The 17,607-nt window shown below is 41.2% G+C and overlaps 1 protein-coding gene and 1 pseudogene across 50 annotated transcripts in view; one reads left to right on the top strand and one right to left on the bottom strand.

Moving 5' to 3' along the window:
* The window catches only part of PBRM1 (polybromo 1), a 139,352-nt gene that overhangs the window by 113,956 nt on the left and 7,789 nt on the right, over positions 1-17,607 (top strand). For 17 of the 50 annotated variants that reach the window (XM_057301797.2, XM_057301792.2, XM_057301796.2 and 14 more), the window contains 5 exons: positions 6,516-6,699; positions 7,252-7,462; positions 8,791-8,992; positions 12,347-12,511; positions 15,882-16,037. In XM_057301797.2, coding sequence (XP_057157780.1) covers positions 6,516-6,699; positions 7,252-7,462; positions 8,791-8,992; positions 12,347-12,511; positions 15,882-16,037 — 918 coding nt within the window. The remainder of the gene's footprint in view (positions 1-6,515; positions 6,700-7,251; positions 7,463-8,790; positions 8,993-12,346; positions 12,512-15,881; positions 16,038-17,607) is intronic. The other 33 variants (XM_057301822.2, XM_057301818.2, XM_057301821.2 and 30 more) reach the window with 3 other exon arrangements.
* Positions 10,051-10,188, bottom strand: LOC112439474 (U6atac minor spliceosomal RNA; annotated as a pseudogene).

The following is a 17,607-nucleotide window of genomic DNA, read 5'->3' as shown; positions in this document are numbered from 1 at the left end:
ATTAAAAAGATGCCAGTTCCCCCCAAATTGATCTGTTGGTTCGTTGCAATTCCAATCAAAATCCAGCAGGTCTTGGTAATTTTTTTATACTTTATTAAATGAAGTTTTCTAAACTTTCATCTTTTCCCTGTCTTTTGGGGGCTTGGTAGGAGCCCCAAGTCAGGACACAGAGATACCACCTCCATTCCAAAGCCACCAATCACTTTTACTCTTTGGTTGTAAGCAGAATTATTATTTTTTCCTAATGTCTATTTTTCCTTCTATAAAATATGGAAAATTGTAATTATCCCTTTTCTGAATTAAAAGGCCTTTGAATTATGTAAATAAAAGTGCTGTGTAAGTTCAAAGCAGTGATAGTAATTGTAGCTATTTTAAGCTTTGGAAATGTTTCTGACCTGTTTTTCATATACATGTTTAGTAAGTTGTTAGCTATGAACATTCCTGTTAAGGTCAAGAGCAAAATAGGGATATTCTGGCTGGGTGCGATGGCTCATGCCTGTAATTCCAGCACTATGAGAGGCCAAGGAGGGCGGATCACCTGAGGTCAGGAATTCGAGACCAGCCTGGTCAACATGGTGAAACTCTGTCTCTACTAAAAATACAAAAATTAGCTGATGTGGGCGTGGTGGTGGGTGCCTTTAATCCCAGCTACTGGGGAGGCTGAGGCAAGAGAATCACTTGAACTTGGGAGGTGGAGGTTGCAGTGAGCCAAGATCGAGTCACTACACTGCAGCCTAGCGACAGAGTGAGACTCCGTCTCAAACAAAAAACAAAAAAAGAAAAGAAAAGAAACAAAATAGGGATGTCCTTATCACACTTATTTAACATTGTTCTAGAGGTACTAGCCAGTGGAGTTAGAAGAAACAGAAGTCTAAAATAAGAAAAGTAAGGAGGTGAAAATTCAAGGGCATCAACTAAGAAATCATGGCAAACAGTAAGAGAAGTGAGATGATTGAATATAAATAAATAACAAACCTATTATCTTAAAAGATTCAGTACTAATAAAATACCTTAGATAAACTTAACAAGGTATGCCACATCTGTATGAAAAAAGTTTTAAAATGCTATTGAATGAGTGCTTGAACAAATTGCAAAGCAGTACCATATGCCTAGGTAGGTTTCAATGTCATAAAGATGTCCATCCTCCCTAAATTAATCTTTAATATGATCCCATTAGATATACCAGTGGGAATTTGCTTGTGAGGAAGTTGATACTATGTGAACTCATTTTAAAAATCATATTGAAGGCTGGGCGCGGTGGCTCATGCCTGTAATCCCAGCACTTTGGGAAGCCAAGGCGGGCGGATCACGAGGTCAGGAGATCAGGACCATCCTCATTAACATGGTGAAACCCCATCTTTACTAAAAATACAAAAAGTTAGCCAAGCATGGCGGCGGGCACCTGTAGTCCCAGCTACTCGGGAGGCTGAGGCAGGAGAAGGGGGTGAACCGGGGAGGCGGAGCTTGCAATGAACCGAGATTGCGCCACTGCACTCCATCCTGGGAAACAGAGCAAGACTCCATCTAAAAAAAAAAAAAAATCATATTGAAAAAGAAACTTAGAATCGGGTGCAGTGGCTCACTCCTGTTATCAATCCCAGCACTTTGGGAGGCCGAGGTGGGTGGATCACTTGAGCCTAGGAGTTTGAGACCAGCCTGGGCAAGATGGCAAAACCTCATTTCTACAAAAAGTACAGAAATTAGCTGAGTGGCACTTGCCTGTAGTCCCAGCTACGCGGGGTAGGGGGCTGAGGTGTGAGGATCGCTTGAGCCCAGGAGGTTGAGGCTGCAGTGAGCAGCTGTCATCTCACCACTGCACTCCAGGCTGGGCAACAAAGTGAGACCCTGTCTCAAAAAAAGAAAAAGGAACTCAGGAAAATTCTGAAAAGTATAGTGAAAGGGGATCTATCCTTACCAGATATTAAAACATTATAGCACTACAATAATTAAAACTATATGATATATGAGTAAACAGGTTATTTGAACAAAATAGAAAGTTTAGCAAATATATGGTAAAAGTGGCATATCAGGTAAGTGGGGAAAGAAGTATTTTTCTCCAAATGGTGTTTGGAAATTCAATAACCATTTGGAAAAATAAAATTATAGCCATATCCCACATCTTAACTTCAGGATAGATTTCCAGATGAATTATAAATTTAAATAAATATAAAATTAAACAACAAAGATACCAAAAGAAACCATGAGAAAGAAATTTTGTTAATCTCTGACATAAAAGCCAGAACTCATACAATAAAATACTGATAAATTCAACTGTATAAAAATGGAAAATATCTATATGACCAAAACTGGCAAAAACAAAAATGACAATCTTGAGAAAATATTTGCAATGTTTATCATAGACAAAGATCTGATTTTCCTCATAGATGAAGAGCTCCTATAAAGCAATTAGATAAAGATCAACATCCAGCAGGGAAATAGGCAAAGAAAATAAAGGAGAGCAGAAATAAATTACTAGGGCCCAGTGTGATGACTCACGCCTGTAATGGCAGCACTTTGGGAGGCCAAGGTGGGTGGATCACCTGAGGTCAGGAGTTGAAGACTAGCCTGGCCAACATGGTGAAACCCTGTCTGTACTAAAACTACAAAAATTAGCTGGACATGATGGTAGGCATCTATAGTCCTAGCTACCTGGGAGACTGAAGCAGGAGAATCACTTGAACCCAGGAGGCAGAGGTTGCAGTGAGCCAGAATCGCACCACTGCGCTCCAGCCTGAACGACAAGAGCGAGACTCCATCTTAAAAAAAAAGAAACTACCAGTGATTCTTAAACAAATGAAAATATACCCGGCTGGGCACGGTGGTTCACACCTGTAATCCCAGCAGTTTGGGAGGCTGAGGGAGGCGGATCATCTGAGGTCAGAAGTTTGAGACCAGCCTGGCCAACATGGTGAAACCCCATTTCTACTAAAAAAAAAAAACAAAAAAACACAAAAATTAGCCAGGCATGGTGGCACACGCCTGTAATCCCAGCTACTCGGGAGGCTGAGGCAGGATAATTGCTTGAACCTAGGAGGCAGAGGCTGCGGTGAGCTGAGATCAAAAAAGAAAAGAAAAGAAAATATACCCAACCTTGGCCATTAGAGAAATGCTAGTTAAAGCTACCCAGGTGCTTTTTTTCTTTTCTTTTTCATTTTTCTTTTTTTCTTTTTTCTTTTTTTTTTTTTGAGATTACCTATCAAATTGTCAAAGATCGAGAAGACATTTCTCACTAGTTGACAAGAGCATGAGGAAATGGTATTTACCTACTTTGTGGGTAGTCTGTGAATTAGGACACCCTTTATGGAAGGCAGTTTGATAATACCTACAAAAATTTAAAAAGTGTATACATACCCTTTAACCCAGCTTTTATAGTTCTAGAAATTTATGCTTCAGATGTATTCACCTACGTGCAAATTGATATGTCTTAAATTATTTATTTCAGCATTATTTAGCGTCAGCAGAAGAGCAAACATTGGGAAACAACATAGATACCCATCAATAGGGAACTAGTTGAATAAACTTAGTACATTCATACAAGCCGTGACCTCCAAGACATATTATTTTGTGACAAAATTCAGATGCAAAACAGTTTTAAGTGATATGCTACCATTTATGGGAGTTTTTTATTGTTTTATATATATATCATAGAATTCATCATTTTAACCTTTTTTTTTTTTTTTTGAGATGGAGTCTTTCTCTGTCACCCAGGCTGGAGTCAGTGGCACAGTCTCGGCTCCCTGCAACCTCCGCCTCCCAGGTTCAAGCGATTCTCCTGCCTCAGCCTTCTGAGTAGCTGGGATTACAGGCGCAAGCTACCACGCCTGGCTAATTTTTGTATTTTTAGTAGAGACGGGGTTTCGCCATGTTGGCCAGGCTGGTCTCAAACTCCTGACCTCAGGTGATCCGCCCACCTTGGCCTCCCAAAGTGCTAGGATTACCACGCCCAGCCTTAACTGTTTTTAAATACACAGTTCAGTGGCTTTAAGTCCATTGACAATACCGTACAGCTATCACCACTGTTCATTTCTAGAATTTTTTCATTATCCCAAATAAAAACTTTGTACCTGTTAACTCTTTATTTTCCCCTTCCCCCTGGCCCTAGTAATCTCTGTTCTACTTTTTTTGTTCATGAATTTTGCCTGTTCTATATACTGCATATAAGTGGAATCATACAATATTTGTCCCTTTGGATCTGGCCTATTTTACTTAGCCTAATGTTTTCAAGGCTCATCCATGTTGTATCATATATCAGAATTTTATTCCTAAGGCTGTATATTCCATTATATGTATACTACATCTGTTAATGGACACGTAGGTTGTTTTCACATTTTAGCTATTGTGAGTAAAACTGCTCTTACCAGTGGTGTACAAGTAGTTGATCCTCTGATTTCTTTTGGATATATACCTAGAAATAGAATTGCTAGGTCATATGGTAACTCAGTGTTTAACTTTTTGGAGAAACTGCCTAAATATTTTCCACAGCTGCTGCACCATTTTACAGTCCCACCAAGATACAAGAGTTCCATTTTCTTCACATCCTTGCCACCACTTGTTATTTTCTGTTTTGGGTTTTTTTTTTAATACAGGCATCTTAATGGGGTGTGAAGTAGTATTACATTGCCGTTTTGATTTGCATTTTCCTAATGATGAATGCTGTTAAGCATTGTGTTTTTTTTGTTTTGTTTTGTTTTGTTTTGAGACAGAGTCTCGCTCTTTCGCCCAGGCTGGAGTGCAGTGGCGCAATCTCGGCTCACTGCAAGCTCCGCCTCCTGGGTTCAGGCCATTCTCCTGCCTCAGCCTCATGACTAGCTGGGACTACAGGCGCCTGCAACCACACCCCGCTAATTTTTTGTATTGTTAGTAGAGACGGGGTTTCATCATGTTAGCCAGGACGGTCTCGATCTCCTGACCTCATGATCCACCCGCCTCGGCCTCCCAAAGTGCTGGGATTACAGACATGAGCCACTGCGCCCGGCTAAGCATTGTTTCATGTGCCTATTGGACATTCGTATGTCTTTTTTTAGAGAAATGTCAATTTATATCTTTTGCACATTTTTTAATTGGGTTATATATTTGTCTTAATGTTGAGTTGTAGGAATATATATTCTATATACTAGACTCTTACTAGATATATGATTTGCAAATATTTTCTTCTATGGCTTATCTTTTCACTTTCTTGATAGTATCCTTTGGAGCACAAAAGTTCTTAATTTTGATAAAGCCCTTTTTTTTTTTTTTGAGACTGAGTCTCGCTCTATTGCCCAGGCTGGAGTGCACTGGAGTGCTCTTGGCTCACTGCAGCCTCTGCCTTCCGGGTTCAAGCAATTCTTCTGCCTCAGCCTCCTGAGTAGCTGGGCTTACAGGAGCGCACCACCAAGCCCAGCTAATTTTTTTGTATTTTTAGTAGAGACGAGGTTTCACCATGTTGGCCAGGCTGGTCTCGAACTCCTGACCTCAGGTGATCCACCCTCCTCGGCCTCCCAAAGTGCTGGGATTACAGGCATGAGCCACTGCACCCAGCCCATTTTGAATTAATTTTTTTTTTTTTGAGACGGAGTCTCGCTCTGTCGCTCAGGCTGGAGTGCAGTGGCGTCATCCTGGCTCTCTGCAACCTCCGCCTTCCAGGTTCAAGCAATTTTCCTGCCTCAGCCTCCTGAGTAGCTGGGACTACAGGTGCATGCCACCACGCCCAACTAATTTTTGTATTTTTAGTAGAGATGGGGTTTCATCATGTTGGCCAAGGACGGTCTCGATCTCTTGACCTCGTGTTTCTGCTGCCTCGGCCTCCCCAAAGTACTGGGATTACAGGCATGAGCCACTGCGCCTGGCCAAATTAATTTTTATATATGATAGGAGGTAGGAGTTCAACTGCATTCATGTGCAGAAGTGGAAATCCAGTTGTCCTGGTACCGTACCATCTGTTGAAAAGAGTGTTCTTTCCCCCAATGAATTGTCTTGGAACCCTTATCAAAAATCAGTTGTCCATAAAAGCCCTATTATATTGGTTTATTTCTACACTTTCAGTTCTATTCCATTGACCTATATATTCTATCCTTATGCCAATACATATTGTATTATATCTTTTTTTTTTTTTTTCTTGAGATAGGGTCTCACTCTATCACCCAGGCTGGAGTGCAGTAGTGCAATCACAGCTCACTGTAGCCTCAGACTCAGGCTTCCCAGACTCAGATGATTCCCACCTCAGCCTCCCGAGTAGCTGGGACTACAGGCATGCACCACAACATCCAGCTAATTTTTTGTATTTTTTTGTAGAATTTGGGGGTCTCACTATGTTGCCCAGGCTGGTCTCAAACTCCTGAGCTCAAGAGATCTGCCCACCTCAGCCTCTCAAAGTGCTGGGATTACAGGCTTGAGCCACCATGCCTAGCCCCTTTCATATCTTTAAAATTGTTAATTATATGAATGTATTCATCCAAAAATAATAAAATGTTAAAACAGTTAGTAACTATGACCACAGTTTACTCCTTTAATTTCTTTCTAATTTTCTCTTTCAGGAAAGTGTGCTGTGTTGTCATTCAAGGACTTCCTCTCCTGCAGGCCAACTGAAATACCAGAAAATGACATTCTGCTTTGTGAGAGCCGCTACAATGAGAGCGACAAGCAGATGAAGAAATTCAAAGGATTGAAGAGGTTTTCACTCTCTGCTAAAGTGGTAGATGATGAAATTTACTACTTCAGGTAAAGCTTGAAAAAAGGAAAAAAGAGCACTTCCATTAACTGATAGCAACATAGTGTAGTCCAGTGTTTTTAATTTTTTATTAGATCTTAAACTAGAGTAGTAAATATTTCAAATAGAAAATATTTATTCAGTTAAAGATTAAAGGAAAGACTTCATAATCTGCTGGGACCTGGTGGCTGCTCTAATAGTGCCCTTGGCGTAGACTCCAATAATTGTGGAATGAGGCAGAAACACTTGGTTCTGGTTTATATCCTGTCAGGAGATTTCTCAGTTCCACAGATTATGAAAACTCTTTTTGCTGTGTATAGGCAACTAGATCCCAACTTTGGACACAATACTTTCGTGGATATTCAGCATAATTATTTAAAAACAAGCATCTCTAAGTACAAGTAATTTCATAAATACACATTTAAACTCTTTCCATGCTGCCTTTAGAGCATATATTGCAGATTGCAGGAAGTCACTTCTAGTTGTTAAGGTGGAACACTGCTTTCCAGCTTATTCTGGAGGGGCATTAGGTGATTTTAGGTTTTTTATGTCACTTTTTCCAGAAAACCAATTGTTCCTCAGAAGGAGCCATCACCTTTGTTGGAAAAGAAGATCCAGTTGCTAGAAGCTAAATTTGCCGAGTTAGAAGGTGGAGATGATGATATTGAAGAGATGGGAGAAGAAGATAGTGAGGTCATTGAACCTCCTTCTCTACCTCAGCTTCAGACCCCCCTGGCCAGTGAGCTGGACCTCATGCCCTACACACCCCCACAGGTGAAGGTGACAGGTTCCTGTTACTTATCTTATTACCACCTTTGGTTTGCAGCAGACTCAAAACCAAAGTAAAGTGACATCCAGCCCCTCCATATGTGAGCTTTAACTTAGAATTCTGCAGGAAGGAACAGATTTTGTCAGTGCCATGATTTATTCATTTATTTTTGATTGACAAAAATTATATGTCATCCCATTAATAATTTATATTAATACCATTAATAATTTAAAATTAATATCTTTAAAATTTCATAGCTATTTTAATGGTGGGCTTAGTTAGAAGACTCTTCCTTGTGCTGAAGAAAAGCAGTAAGGAGCAACATCACCCTGTGTGTCTTTAGCTTTTATTACCCGTGTCTTTTTAATCTCTCCTTATGTAGGACCTCATCTTTTGGTTGAGGTGATCTCTGTTGGTATTTTTTTCTCATTCAGAATTTTTACAAGACTTGGCCAGGCATGGTTGCTCATGTCTGTAATCCCAGCACTTTGGGAGGCCAAGGCAGGAGGATCACTTGAGCTCAGGAGTTCAAGACCACATTGGGCAACATAGTGAGATCTCATCTCTACTAAAAATTTTAAAAATTAGGCATGGTGATGCACACCTGTAGTCCCAGCTACTCGGCAGGCTGAGGCAGGAGAATCATTTGAGCCTGGGAGATCAAGGCTGCAGTGAGATATGAGTGCACCACTGTACTCCAGCCTGGTGACAGAACAAGACCCTGTATCATTAAAAAAAAAAAAAAAAAAAAAAAAAGAATTTTCTCAAGACTTAATTGTGAGGTCACCATTACAGATTGCACCCATGGAATTCAGTGAAACTTTCATTTATTTCTTACATGTAATAGATAAGGAAGAGGTGTGTTTTGACCAAGAAAATAGCCAGCTATAAACCAAACGTGTCAATAAAGCAGTAACTAGTGAATCACGTGTTCCTGGCTTCTGAAATTTTTTTTTTTTTTTTTTTTTTTTTTTTTTTGAGACAGAGTCTTGCTCTGTCGCCCAGGCTGGAGTGCAGTGGCACCGTCTTGGCTTAATGCAAGCTCCGTCTCCCGGGTTCACGCCATTCTCCTGCCTCAGCCTCCTGAGTAGCTGGGACTACAGGCGCCCGCCACCACGCCTGGCTAATTTTTTGTATTTTTTTTAGTAGAAACGGGGTTTCACTGTGTCAGCCAGGATGGTCTCAATCTCCTGACCTTGTGATCCGCCTGTCTCGGCCCCCCAAAGTGCTGGGATTACAGGTGTGAGCCACCGCGCCCGGCTGGCTTCTGAAATTTTGAGCAGTTAACCAAATGTAATGTTTTGATGCACCATAAGACCTTTCTGTCTTACAGTCTACCCCAAAGTCTGCCAAAGGCAGTGCAAAGAAGGAAGGCTCCAAACGGAAAATCAACATGAGTGGCTACATCCTGTTCAGCAGTGAGATGAGGGCTGTGATTAAGGCCCAACACCCAGACTACTCTTTCGGGGAGCTCAGCCGCCTGGTGGGGACAGAATGGAGAAATCTTGAGACAGCCAAGAAAGCAGAATATGAAGGTAAATAGAGCCTAGGCACAACTGTCTTTCGAAGCAAGGGGGTGTTTCAGGAATGCACGCGCACAGACAGGTTTTACTCTTGTTCTTACCACTTGCACATGAACTTTTATTTTGGGGACTGTTCCAAATGGCACCCAACCAGTATTTTAGATGCTAGCCTTGTCCTGACTGAGCAGAGCACTGCCCCTGACTTGGCCTCTGATCCTGGTGTTGTATTTTCCCCTGCAAATTTCTCCAAAATATTTTGCTACTAAAAATTGCATGATTTTTTTCTTTCATTGAGCCCTATAAGCACACATGTTGAGCTAGGGAATTATTGTACAATGATGTTAAATATAATTTTAATTAAAATTCATCTGAAAAGGGCCTCTCAAAATCAGTGATCTTGTGTTACAGCTCTTGGTAAGCCATATATTTAAACTTCAGGCTGAGTCTTTGCTAAAGTGCTTGGTTTCCTAGGTCAGTCCTGGCCTATACTGTGTCTGTATTCATAGCTACTTCTAAGGATTTGGGTCTTTTTTATAAAGCTCAACTGCCTTTATTTTCCTTTTATTCTAATTAAATCACTTTGGGCAGTGAGCTGTCATTCAAGAATTTGGTGGTTCTTAGCCATTTAGAGACAAATACTTGAGATTTTTTGTTTTTTGTTGTTGGGTTTTTGTTTTTGTGTTTTTTTTTTAATATCAGACATGGACTTAGTAAATAAATTAGTAGTAAGCATTAGATTAGGCAGTACTGTTGCCCTTTGAGCTATATTTTTTCCATCTGGAATTTTATATATCGGTTCATTTTGCCAGTTTAGAGCTCCTCTCTACAATGGTCAACCACTACTCTTCTTAGGTGGGTACAGTTCTATTATTTTCTGGCAAACATTAATTATTTAGGCTGCCCCTTTTATTAAAATTTTTGAAGTCTCCAAAGAAACTTCTTTTAAAAAAAAAAAGGTCATTTATTATAATTATTTGATTACTATGAAATTATCTGACAGGCTTCCCCAAGGATCTTCTGCAGAGAATCCTAATCCTGCAAGATGTTTAGCCAAAAAACATTTTGTGGCAAAACCAGTTTGAGAAGCATTCCAAACTCTCTCTCTTGGAAACTTATGGTGCATATTCCCGTATGTGTGTTGTCAGGCCCAAGGGCCTCCTCTGTCCTTATCAAGGGGAGTGCTAACCTTTTCTCCTTTCATACAGCGTGCATATTCCCATATTAAAGGCTTTAAGACCACCAGTAAATAAGCTGTTTTATATTATCTGGCATTTTCTGAAATTTGACCAGGTATTTATGTAGTACCGATGAATACCCTAAAGAACTAATATTTTGCAGAATATTCTTTGGAAAACCCTAGTCAGTTCCATAAGAACCTAGAACTTTGTGGAGCTTTGATATTTCTGACCTTATTGAAAGTTAAGACCTACTACACCACTGAGCTGGAGGAGTGTTGAAAATCAAGCTCACATGAATATTGCTGAGCGAGCAGCACAGCAGCAGCAGCAAGGCAAATGAAGCCAGTGCTGGGTGGCTGGTTATTTAGAGTGTGAGCAGGAGAGAGATACCTGAAGACACTGTGAAGGTAAAAACACTGGAGTAGGAATGAAGAGAGGGAGAGGTGATGGCGTCTGGAACATCCTTCCAAATTCAAAGGGGAGTCTGAAAGTGAGTGAGAACCTAGTGAGGGGGGAGTTATATGACTCAGCAGCATCTACCTGAGACATAAAATCTGAACTTTTGATGTTTTCTCTCATTGAATCCAAAGCCCAAAGTTTAGAGTTTGGGTAGCCAGTCCAATATTCAATCCCCAGGCCTTATTTTTTTTTCCATTTCATTTTTTTGCTTTCCCACTTTACTGTGTCACTTGTATAATGAAAATACTAGAATTTGAAGTGGAACCCTAGGTCGATTTTTTTTTTTTTTTTTACTGCTAGCTCAAGTAAATAGTTTGTTCAAATGGCCTTCGTTTCTCATACTCATTGTACAAAGGGTCTGTAAACTAGGACAGTCTTAGTGATGATAAGGCTATGCAGGCAACTCTGTCACAGCCAAGAGGCCTTTGATTGCTTGACTTTCATATTCTTAGAGGAGGACTGGAGCTGTAGCTTCTTGATTCTCTGTAAAGCCATATGACCTCGAGCTATTTTCCCCCTCCTGAAATCAGTGGTGTTGAGTTCCATGTTAAAGGGTTTATGTGTGGCAGTTGGAGTGTGATATCAGGAGTTAGGGCCATAGGGTTGCTGGTTCTCTCTATCCTTGGACAAGTGACTGCCTGTCTCCCAGCCTCCATTTGCCTATGTGATGAGTGGGGGGATCTTCTATTTATGAATGGTGAGACAAGAAACCCTGTATGGTGGGAGCTTTGGAAATACAGCATTTCAGGAGTTCTTCAGTAGGGGTTCAGTCTGCTAGCTCACAAAAAGACTGGAAACATGATCATTGGAGCTCCCGGCTCTGGAGATGCAAACAGAGTAGCTCAGGGCCGGGGAGTGGGGAGGTAGCAGGATGTATTCTACGGCCCAGAACTGCCACAGCAAATGCTCTTTTTGCATTTTGAATGAAATAAGAGGGATTCTGGAATTTTCATTGATTTAGGGTGGTTTATGGTCAGTATTGAACTGCTCAGCTTCAGGAAACCTGGTTCTTTCAGGACATTGTCCATTGCTACATACGCGTTTATATAATTCTCTGCTTCTGATGATTGTAGCCTGAAGTATAATGCTTTTTTTTCCTTTGGGGTTTATTAAACATGACTTCTTTGCTTCATTAGAATGTAGAAATGAGTTGTTTCCCTAAAACCTTCTGAAGGAGGCGGTCAGCTACTTTTCCCTTACAGAGTTAATTTTCTTCAGCTGCTAAACTCCATGACACTCGTGATGAGTCCTCAAATCTTAGTAAAATTGGGTACAAAGAATCAGGAAATATATATAGTAAGTAACAATTGTACCAAAAATTATAATGGGCCATGGAATTGCTTCATATTGAAATTATAAATAATCTGTAATGCTATTAATACTAGAATAATGGTAGCGCTTCTCATCTTCAGGGTGCCTCATGAGATTAACCATGGTGGTTATGCTGGTGACGTGTTTACATAAAACCTGTGCTTTCTGAATGTGTGTTGCAGTCTTAACATTCTTGAAATCTTTGCAGACCAGTTCTCAAGATGGGATAGGAAAGCTGGACTCTAGGTTACCAAGTGAAATCGGCCCGACTCCTCCTGTGTTAAGACTAGTCATCTACTGTTCCTTCCATTGAGACAGAACTGTTGCCTGTGTTTTTACTAGTCCTGTTGAATGCAATGGATGGTATTTTGAATTCCTGGGTTAAAAACAGAATTGAAAATCTGAAATGCCTTTACAGAGCGGGCAGCTAAAGTTGCTGAGCAGCAGGAGAGAGAGCGAGCAGCACAGCAACAGCAGCCGAGTGCTTCTCCCCGAGCAGGCACCCCTGTGGGGGCTCTCATGGGGGTGGTGCCACCACCAACACCAATGGGGATGCTCAATCAGCAGTTGACACCTGTTGCAGGTAAAAACAGGAGCTAAGACCATTTTTTTCCACTTTAAGAAATTCCTTCATTTTTTTTTTCTCCAATAAGGAGTAGGCCACAGTCTATTGCCTTTTCTCATGACAGATTCAAAGTTTGAAGTCATCCATGTTGTCCTATATTGCCTTTCCCATATGGGCAATGCCTCCCTTCTGCCCCAGAAATGGGCCCTGGGCCCAACCCTGGTAATTGGTAGGGAGCAGCTCTTCCCTGGCTGTGGGCATGGTCTGGTGATGTTCTCCACCCCAGCCTGCTCTTGATAGAGCACTATAGCAGAAAATATGAAAGTAGACCCTGAATTCTGTTCTAGAGGGACTCCCAAGAGAAAACACAAAACTAGTCTTTAGGTGGTGTTGATTTTCCCATCTCATTCCAGTATTCAGTTTGCCTTGTTCTGCTGCAGCCATCCTTAAAAGACTGACCGTTTAAAAGGATTTTTTGACAATGAGTTGTAAATCCTTTCTTGGTCACCAATGTGCATGACTGCTAAATAGAATACAAAGTCCTTATTCAATTCATTGTGCCCACTCTGTAATGCTTTTCTATTTAATTACATTAAACTGCATTTTCTGTTAGTATCCCAGTCACATATTTAAGAAAAAAAAAAGAAAAAGAAAATGCTGAATGTGGTTTGTCTGTGTGTGTTGTCTCTGGTTCTGGTAGCCATAGCAAATTTGACTCTTCTTGAATTGAATATCTTTGTCTGACATGTCTCCAATGAGAAGTCTGCAGACCACTTCTCGGACCCCTTCTTTGAGATCTCTCCAGTCCTGGTGAGGTCTGTACAAGCCACCTGTGTTTCTTCTTAAGCAAGCAGTCTGACCTCTTTCACAGGGAGTCCAAGATAGTGTTGTTCAAGGCAGGCTTTTTGGGTTGCTGTTTTTGCTGTTTCGTTTTTGCTTTTTAAGGAAGAGTAGCATAGGATAACTTTTCCATTGTCGCTCCTAACTTTGTGATGGCAAGTTCTCAAATGCACTGTCGCTGAACTCAGCAGTTGCACTCGCCAAAGCACATCTGAATCATGGCTTTCAGTACTTTCAGTGTAACTGATGTTGATCTAACAAATCTCATAATCGCCTGCTCTATTCCATGGCCCATTTTGGTTAATGGGGTTCCAGAGGTTTTTAGAAATCAGGCCTTGAACATGGGGACTTTGAAAGTTAGAATTCCCTCGTTGACATTGTGTTTTGTTCTATTTGATGTGTGACGTTGTGGCACTGTGCCCTTGACTTCAAAACCCAGGGGCACATTAACAAAATGAATACAAACAGCTAAAAACAATTAAAAAAAAAAAAAACAGCAGCTGCAGCATTTTAGCTCCCTGTTGGGGAAGAACATTATAGAACTCTATGGATGAGGAAGGTGGTCCCTCTAGAAAGCCCCTGCTCCATTATTTAGGGTGTGCTGGCTAGACTTCCGGGCCCTGGGAGTGAAAAGCAAGCATTCTCTACAGTAACCACTCTTTGGTCCTCATGGGGAACCCTGCAGCTAAGAGGGTGATTTTTCATGGTTTTACAGGTTTCTTAGGGCCTGAGTCTTACTTATTAGCCTTGTTGCTGTCTTGAGACCAGCTTTGCTTACAAGCATTGAAGCTCATTTGAACACATGTGACTGGGATAATAAATGCCAAAGTACAGTTTAATGAAGACAAGTGTCATGTCTTTCAGTTCTTAATAATTTCCTCAACCACAGCCCATGAAGGCTGCGTTCAGATGGGCTTTTGTAATTGAAAGCAAAGCCTCTTAACATCCTTAAATTTCCCGCCTACTTAACCCTAAATGCTATAACTGGTGGTGTGGTTAAAAGATTGGTAGCATTGGATCTCTTCATGTTTAATTAAGATGATGGTATCTGTTCAAAAGTAGTTTTTACTTTCTGAACTCTTCATTTAAAAAAAAATGAAAACTCATAATCTTATTTTATGTATAGAGAGATTATTATTCAAATTTTTGTCATTCGGTTTATGTAATTGTAAGTTAGTCAGCTTAGGTATGACTAGTGAAGCAGGGTGAATCGACCTCAGAATTTTTAGTAATTTCATAGCCTTAAAAGACTAAACTTTTATAAATAAATATCTTTGAAATCTTCAGGGAAAGTCCAAGAGTAAAATTCTCAGAATCTGAAGTTTTCCACTATTTGACAGAGTCCCTCTGCAAAGAGTATTTTATAAAAATGAGGTTTGGCACCAGTCCCTCAACCCTCCCTTTGCAAGAAGCTGTGACCAAAGGTGACTGCAATTTGGGGGGAGCTTTGTGTTCTTATTCATCATGATCATTACAAATCCCAGAAAAGTCAAGTTGTTTTTCTTGTTTTAAAAAAATGCCATGTGGTTTTAAAGGTCTTTTGATAGGTGAGTCCTTGACATTTTGAATTTTTTTTCTTACATTTATTCCTTCTGCCAAAAATACTTGTTTGCTGAAACTCTTCTCTAGCCAGTAGAAAATATTTTGTCATGTGTAGGTACACTTTGAAAATAAAGGAATAAAAGCCTCTGTTCACAGAAATTGTGTACCTCAAATTAAAATGCTCCCTGTTAAGGTTTATATGAGGACATTTGAGCTTGGAGACTGATGGCATTTGGCATTTTCTCATATCAGCAGAGCCCAATTCTCCAGCCATTCCTCCGTAAAGTCTGTGTGTAGGCTCCTGAGTGACCTGGACTTGGTTGGCTTGGTTGGGAGGGTTTAGGTTTTATCTTTATCACGTTTTTAGATCTAAAGAAGGAAATATCATTCACTGTGATGGTTCTTAGAAGCTGTTCCCCAACTCAAGCCCAAGCACAATCCATTCTTACCAGCAGTGGTAAGGCTAGAAAGGAGGAGTAGATGTAGAAGTCTTGAACAATTCCTGCCCCCAAGCTGGAGAACCATGCTTTGTGATCAGGACTATGCGCTCATTTCCCTCCCTTCCTATTTCCCCTCATGTGTACCCATGATAGGCATATGAGTGTGGGCAGAGTGGAATGATGGGGTTTATACTATTCAGTTAGAATTGCAGTCAGCAGAACTGGTCACTCTGTTTGAACAGCTTGCAATAATTATTTCCTTGGGAAGGCTGTTACTAGAACTCTTTACTATTATTTAACTGAAAACATGCAGCATATTTACCCCAGGGAAAATAACTACAAATAATAGTGTACTAAGTACTAATTCATCCCAAAATGTTGGGTCTCATATTTGTAACTTTTTATTTTGTTCATTATTGCAGCAAAATAATTGCACTAATTGCTGTTATATCATGCAGTACTAAGGGTGCTTTATTCATTGGTAGTGCATGTGGGGGTTGGTTGGTATTACTTAGCTCATGTTGCATGTTAATGATGCATGTCTGAAATTTGTTGTGTCCTTCAAGGCATGATGGGTGGCTATCCGCCAGGCCTTCCACCTTTGCAGGGCCCAGTTGATGGCCTTGTTAGCATGGGCAGCATGCAGCCACTTCACCCTGGGGGGCCTCCACCCCACCATCTTCCGCCAGGTGTGCCTGGCCTCCCGGGCATCCCACCACCGGGTAAGAACTTCATCCTCATTCACTCATTAATCTCATCTTCATATTATCTTTTTCCGCTTTCAACCAGTTGTTCCAGGAGGCACCCGTGGCCCATTGTGGCCAGGCCTTCCCTCCCTGAGAATCCAAAGGTTGTCAGCAGCAGGGCATGTCTTGTGCATTCAGCAGGTGGCCCAGCACTTGTGCCCTTGTGCACCTGGCTGCTGGCAGCAGCACAGGACACATGGCAGAGGCCAGACTCAGCAAACCAAGGGACAAGAGGCATACTCTATCGATAATCACTCAACTAATTTGACATGTCCTTGAAAAGCCAGACAGCCTAGAAGGCTGTGTCCTCTTATCAGTGAATGAAGTTTCCCAAATTGCTAGTTCAGAGTAACATGTAAAAGCATTTTTTGCCCCTGAGTTGCATTTCTCCCTCTGGTGCAATTCTTATCTCACAGGGTATAGAGTATCTGTTCCATCTCCTACTTCTCCTCAAGCAGCCTTTCTAAGGGGATTGCAGAGCTGCTAAGGTAGAACTCTTCACAAATCTTTCACTCAGTCTGTCTTAGAACAAAAAACAGGGAGGGAATGCATTTTCACTGAATTAGTGTTCTGTATGTGAGTTCCCTAAGAAGCATGACATGCCAGGTGTAATGGCTCATGCCTGTAATCCCAGCACTTTCAGAGAATGAGGAAGGTGGATCACTTGAGCCCAGGAGTTCAAGACCAGCCTGGGCAACCTGGTGAGACCCCATCTCTATAAAAATTAGCCAGGTGTTAGGCCGGGCACGGTGGCTCATGCCTGTAATCCCAGCACTTTGGGAGGCCGAGGTGGGTGGATCACTTGAGGTCAGGAGTTCGAGACCAGCCTGGCCAATATGGTGAAACGCCGTCTCTACTAAAAATACAAAAATTAGCTGGGCGTGGTGGCGGGCGCCTGTAGTCCCAGCTACTCGAGAGGCTGAGGCAGAAGAATCACTTGAACCTGGGAGGCAGAGGTTGCAGTGAGCCAAGATTGCACCACTACACTCCAGCCTGGGCGACAGCAAGACTCCGTGTCAAAAAAAAAAAAAAAAAGGAAAAATTAGCCAGGTGTGGTGGCATGTGCCTGTAGTCCCAGCTACTCAGGAGGCTGAGGTGGGAGAATTACGTGAGCCTGGGGAGACTGAGGCTGCAGTGAGTGGTGATCGCACCACTGCACTCCAGCCTGAGCGACAGAATGAGATCCTGTCTCAAAAAAAAAAAAAAAAGCCTGACATTAAAGAACAGCCTAGCCTACCCTCCTAGCTGTAGATACTGGTTTGTCTGTCAACAGAAGCTTAGAAGTTCTGTTATATAGAAATATATAAATGGATTCCAGAAATAGCTACATTCATTTTCACTTTAAAATGTGAATTAGCAAGTTGAAAGATTATTTTAAAGAAAACCTAAATGAAAGGAAAATCACATGTTCCCATATTAATTGCCATCATATGCAAAAGAACTCTTAGCTGTAATCTGGATGGAGGGAATGTGACCTTTGGAAGACTCGGAAAACATTTGGTCCATTACCTACAACATCAGCTAAGGGCCCAACCCAAATGGTAAA

Source organism: Pan paniscus, chromosome 2 (genome assembly GCF_029289425.2).
Source record: "Pan paniscus chromosome 2, NHGRI_mPanPan1-v2.0_pri, whole genome shotgun sequence".
NCBI classification, from domain to species: domain Eukaryota; kingdom Metazoa; phylum Chordata; class Mammalia; order Primates; family Hominidae; genus Pan; species Pan paniscus.
This window is presented reverse-complemented; position numbering and strand designations above follow the sequence as displayed.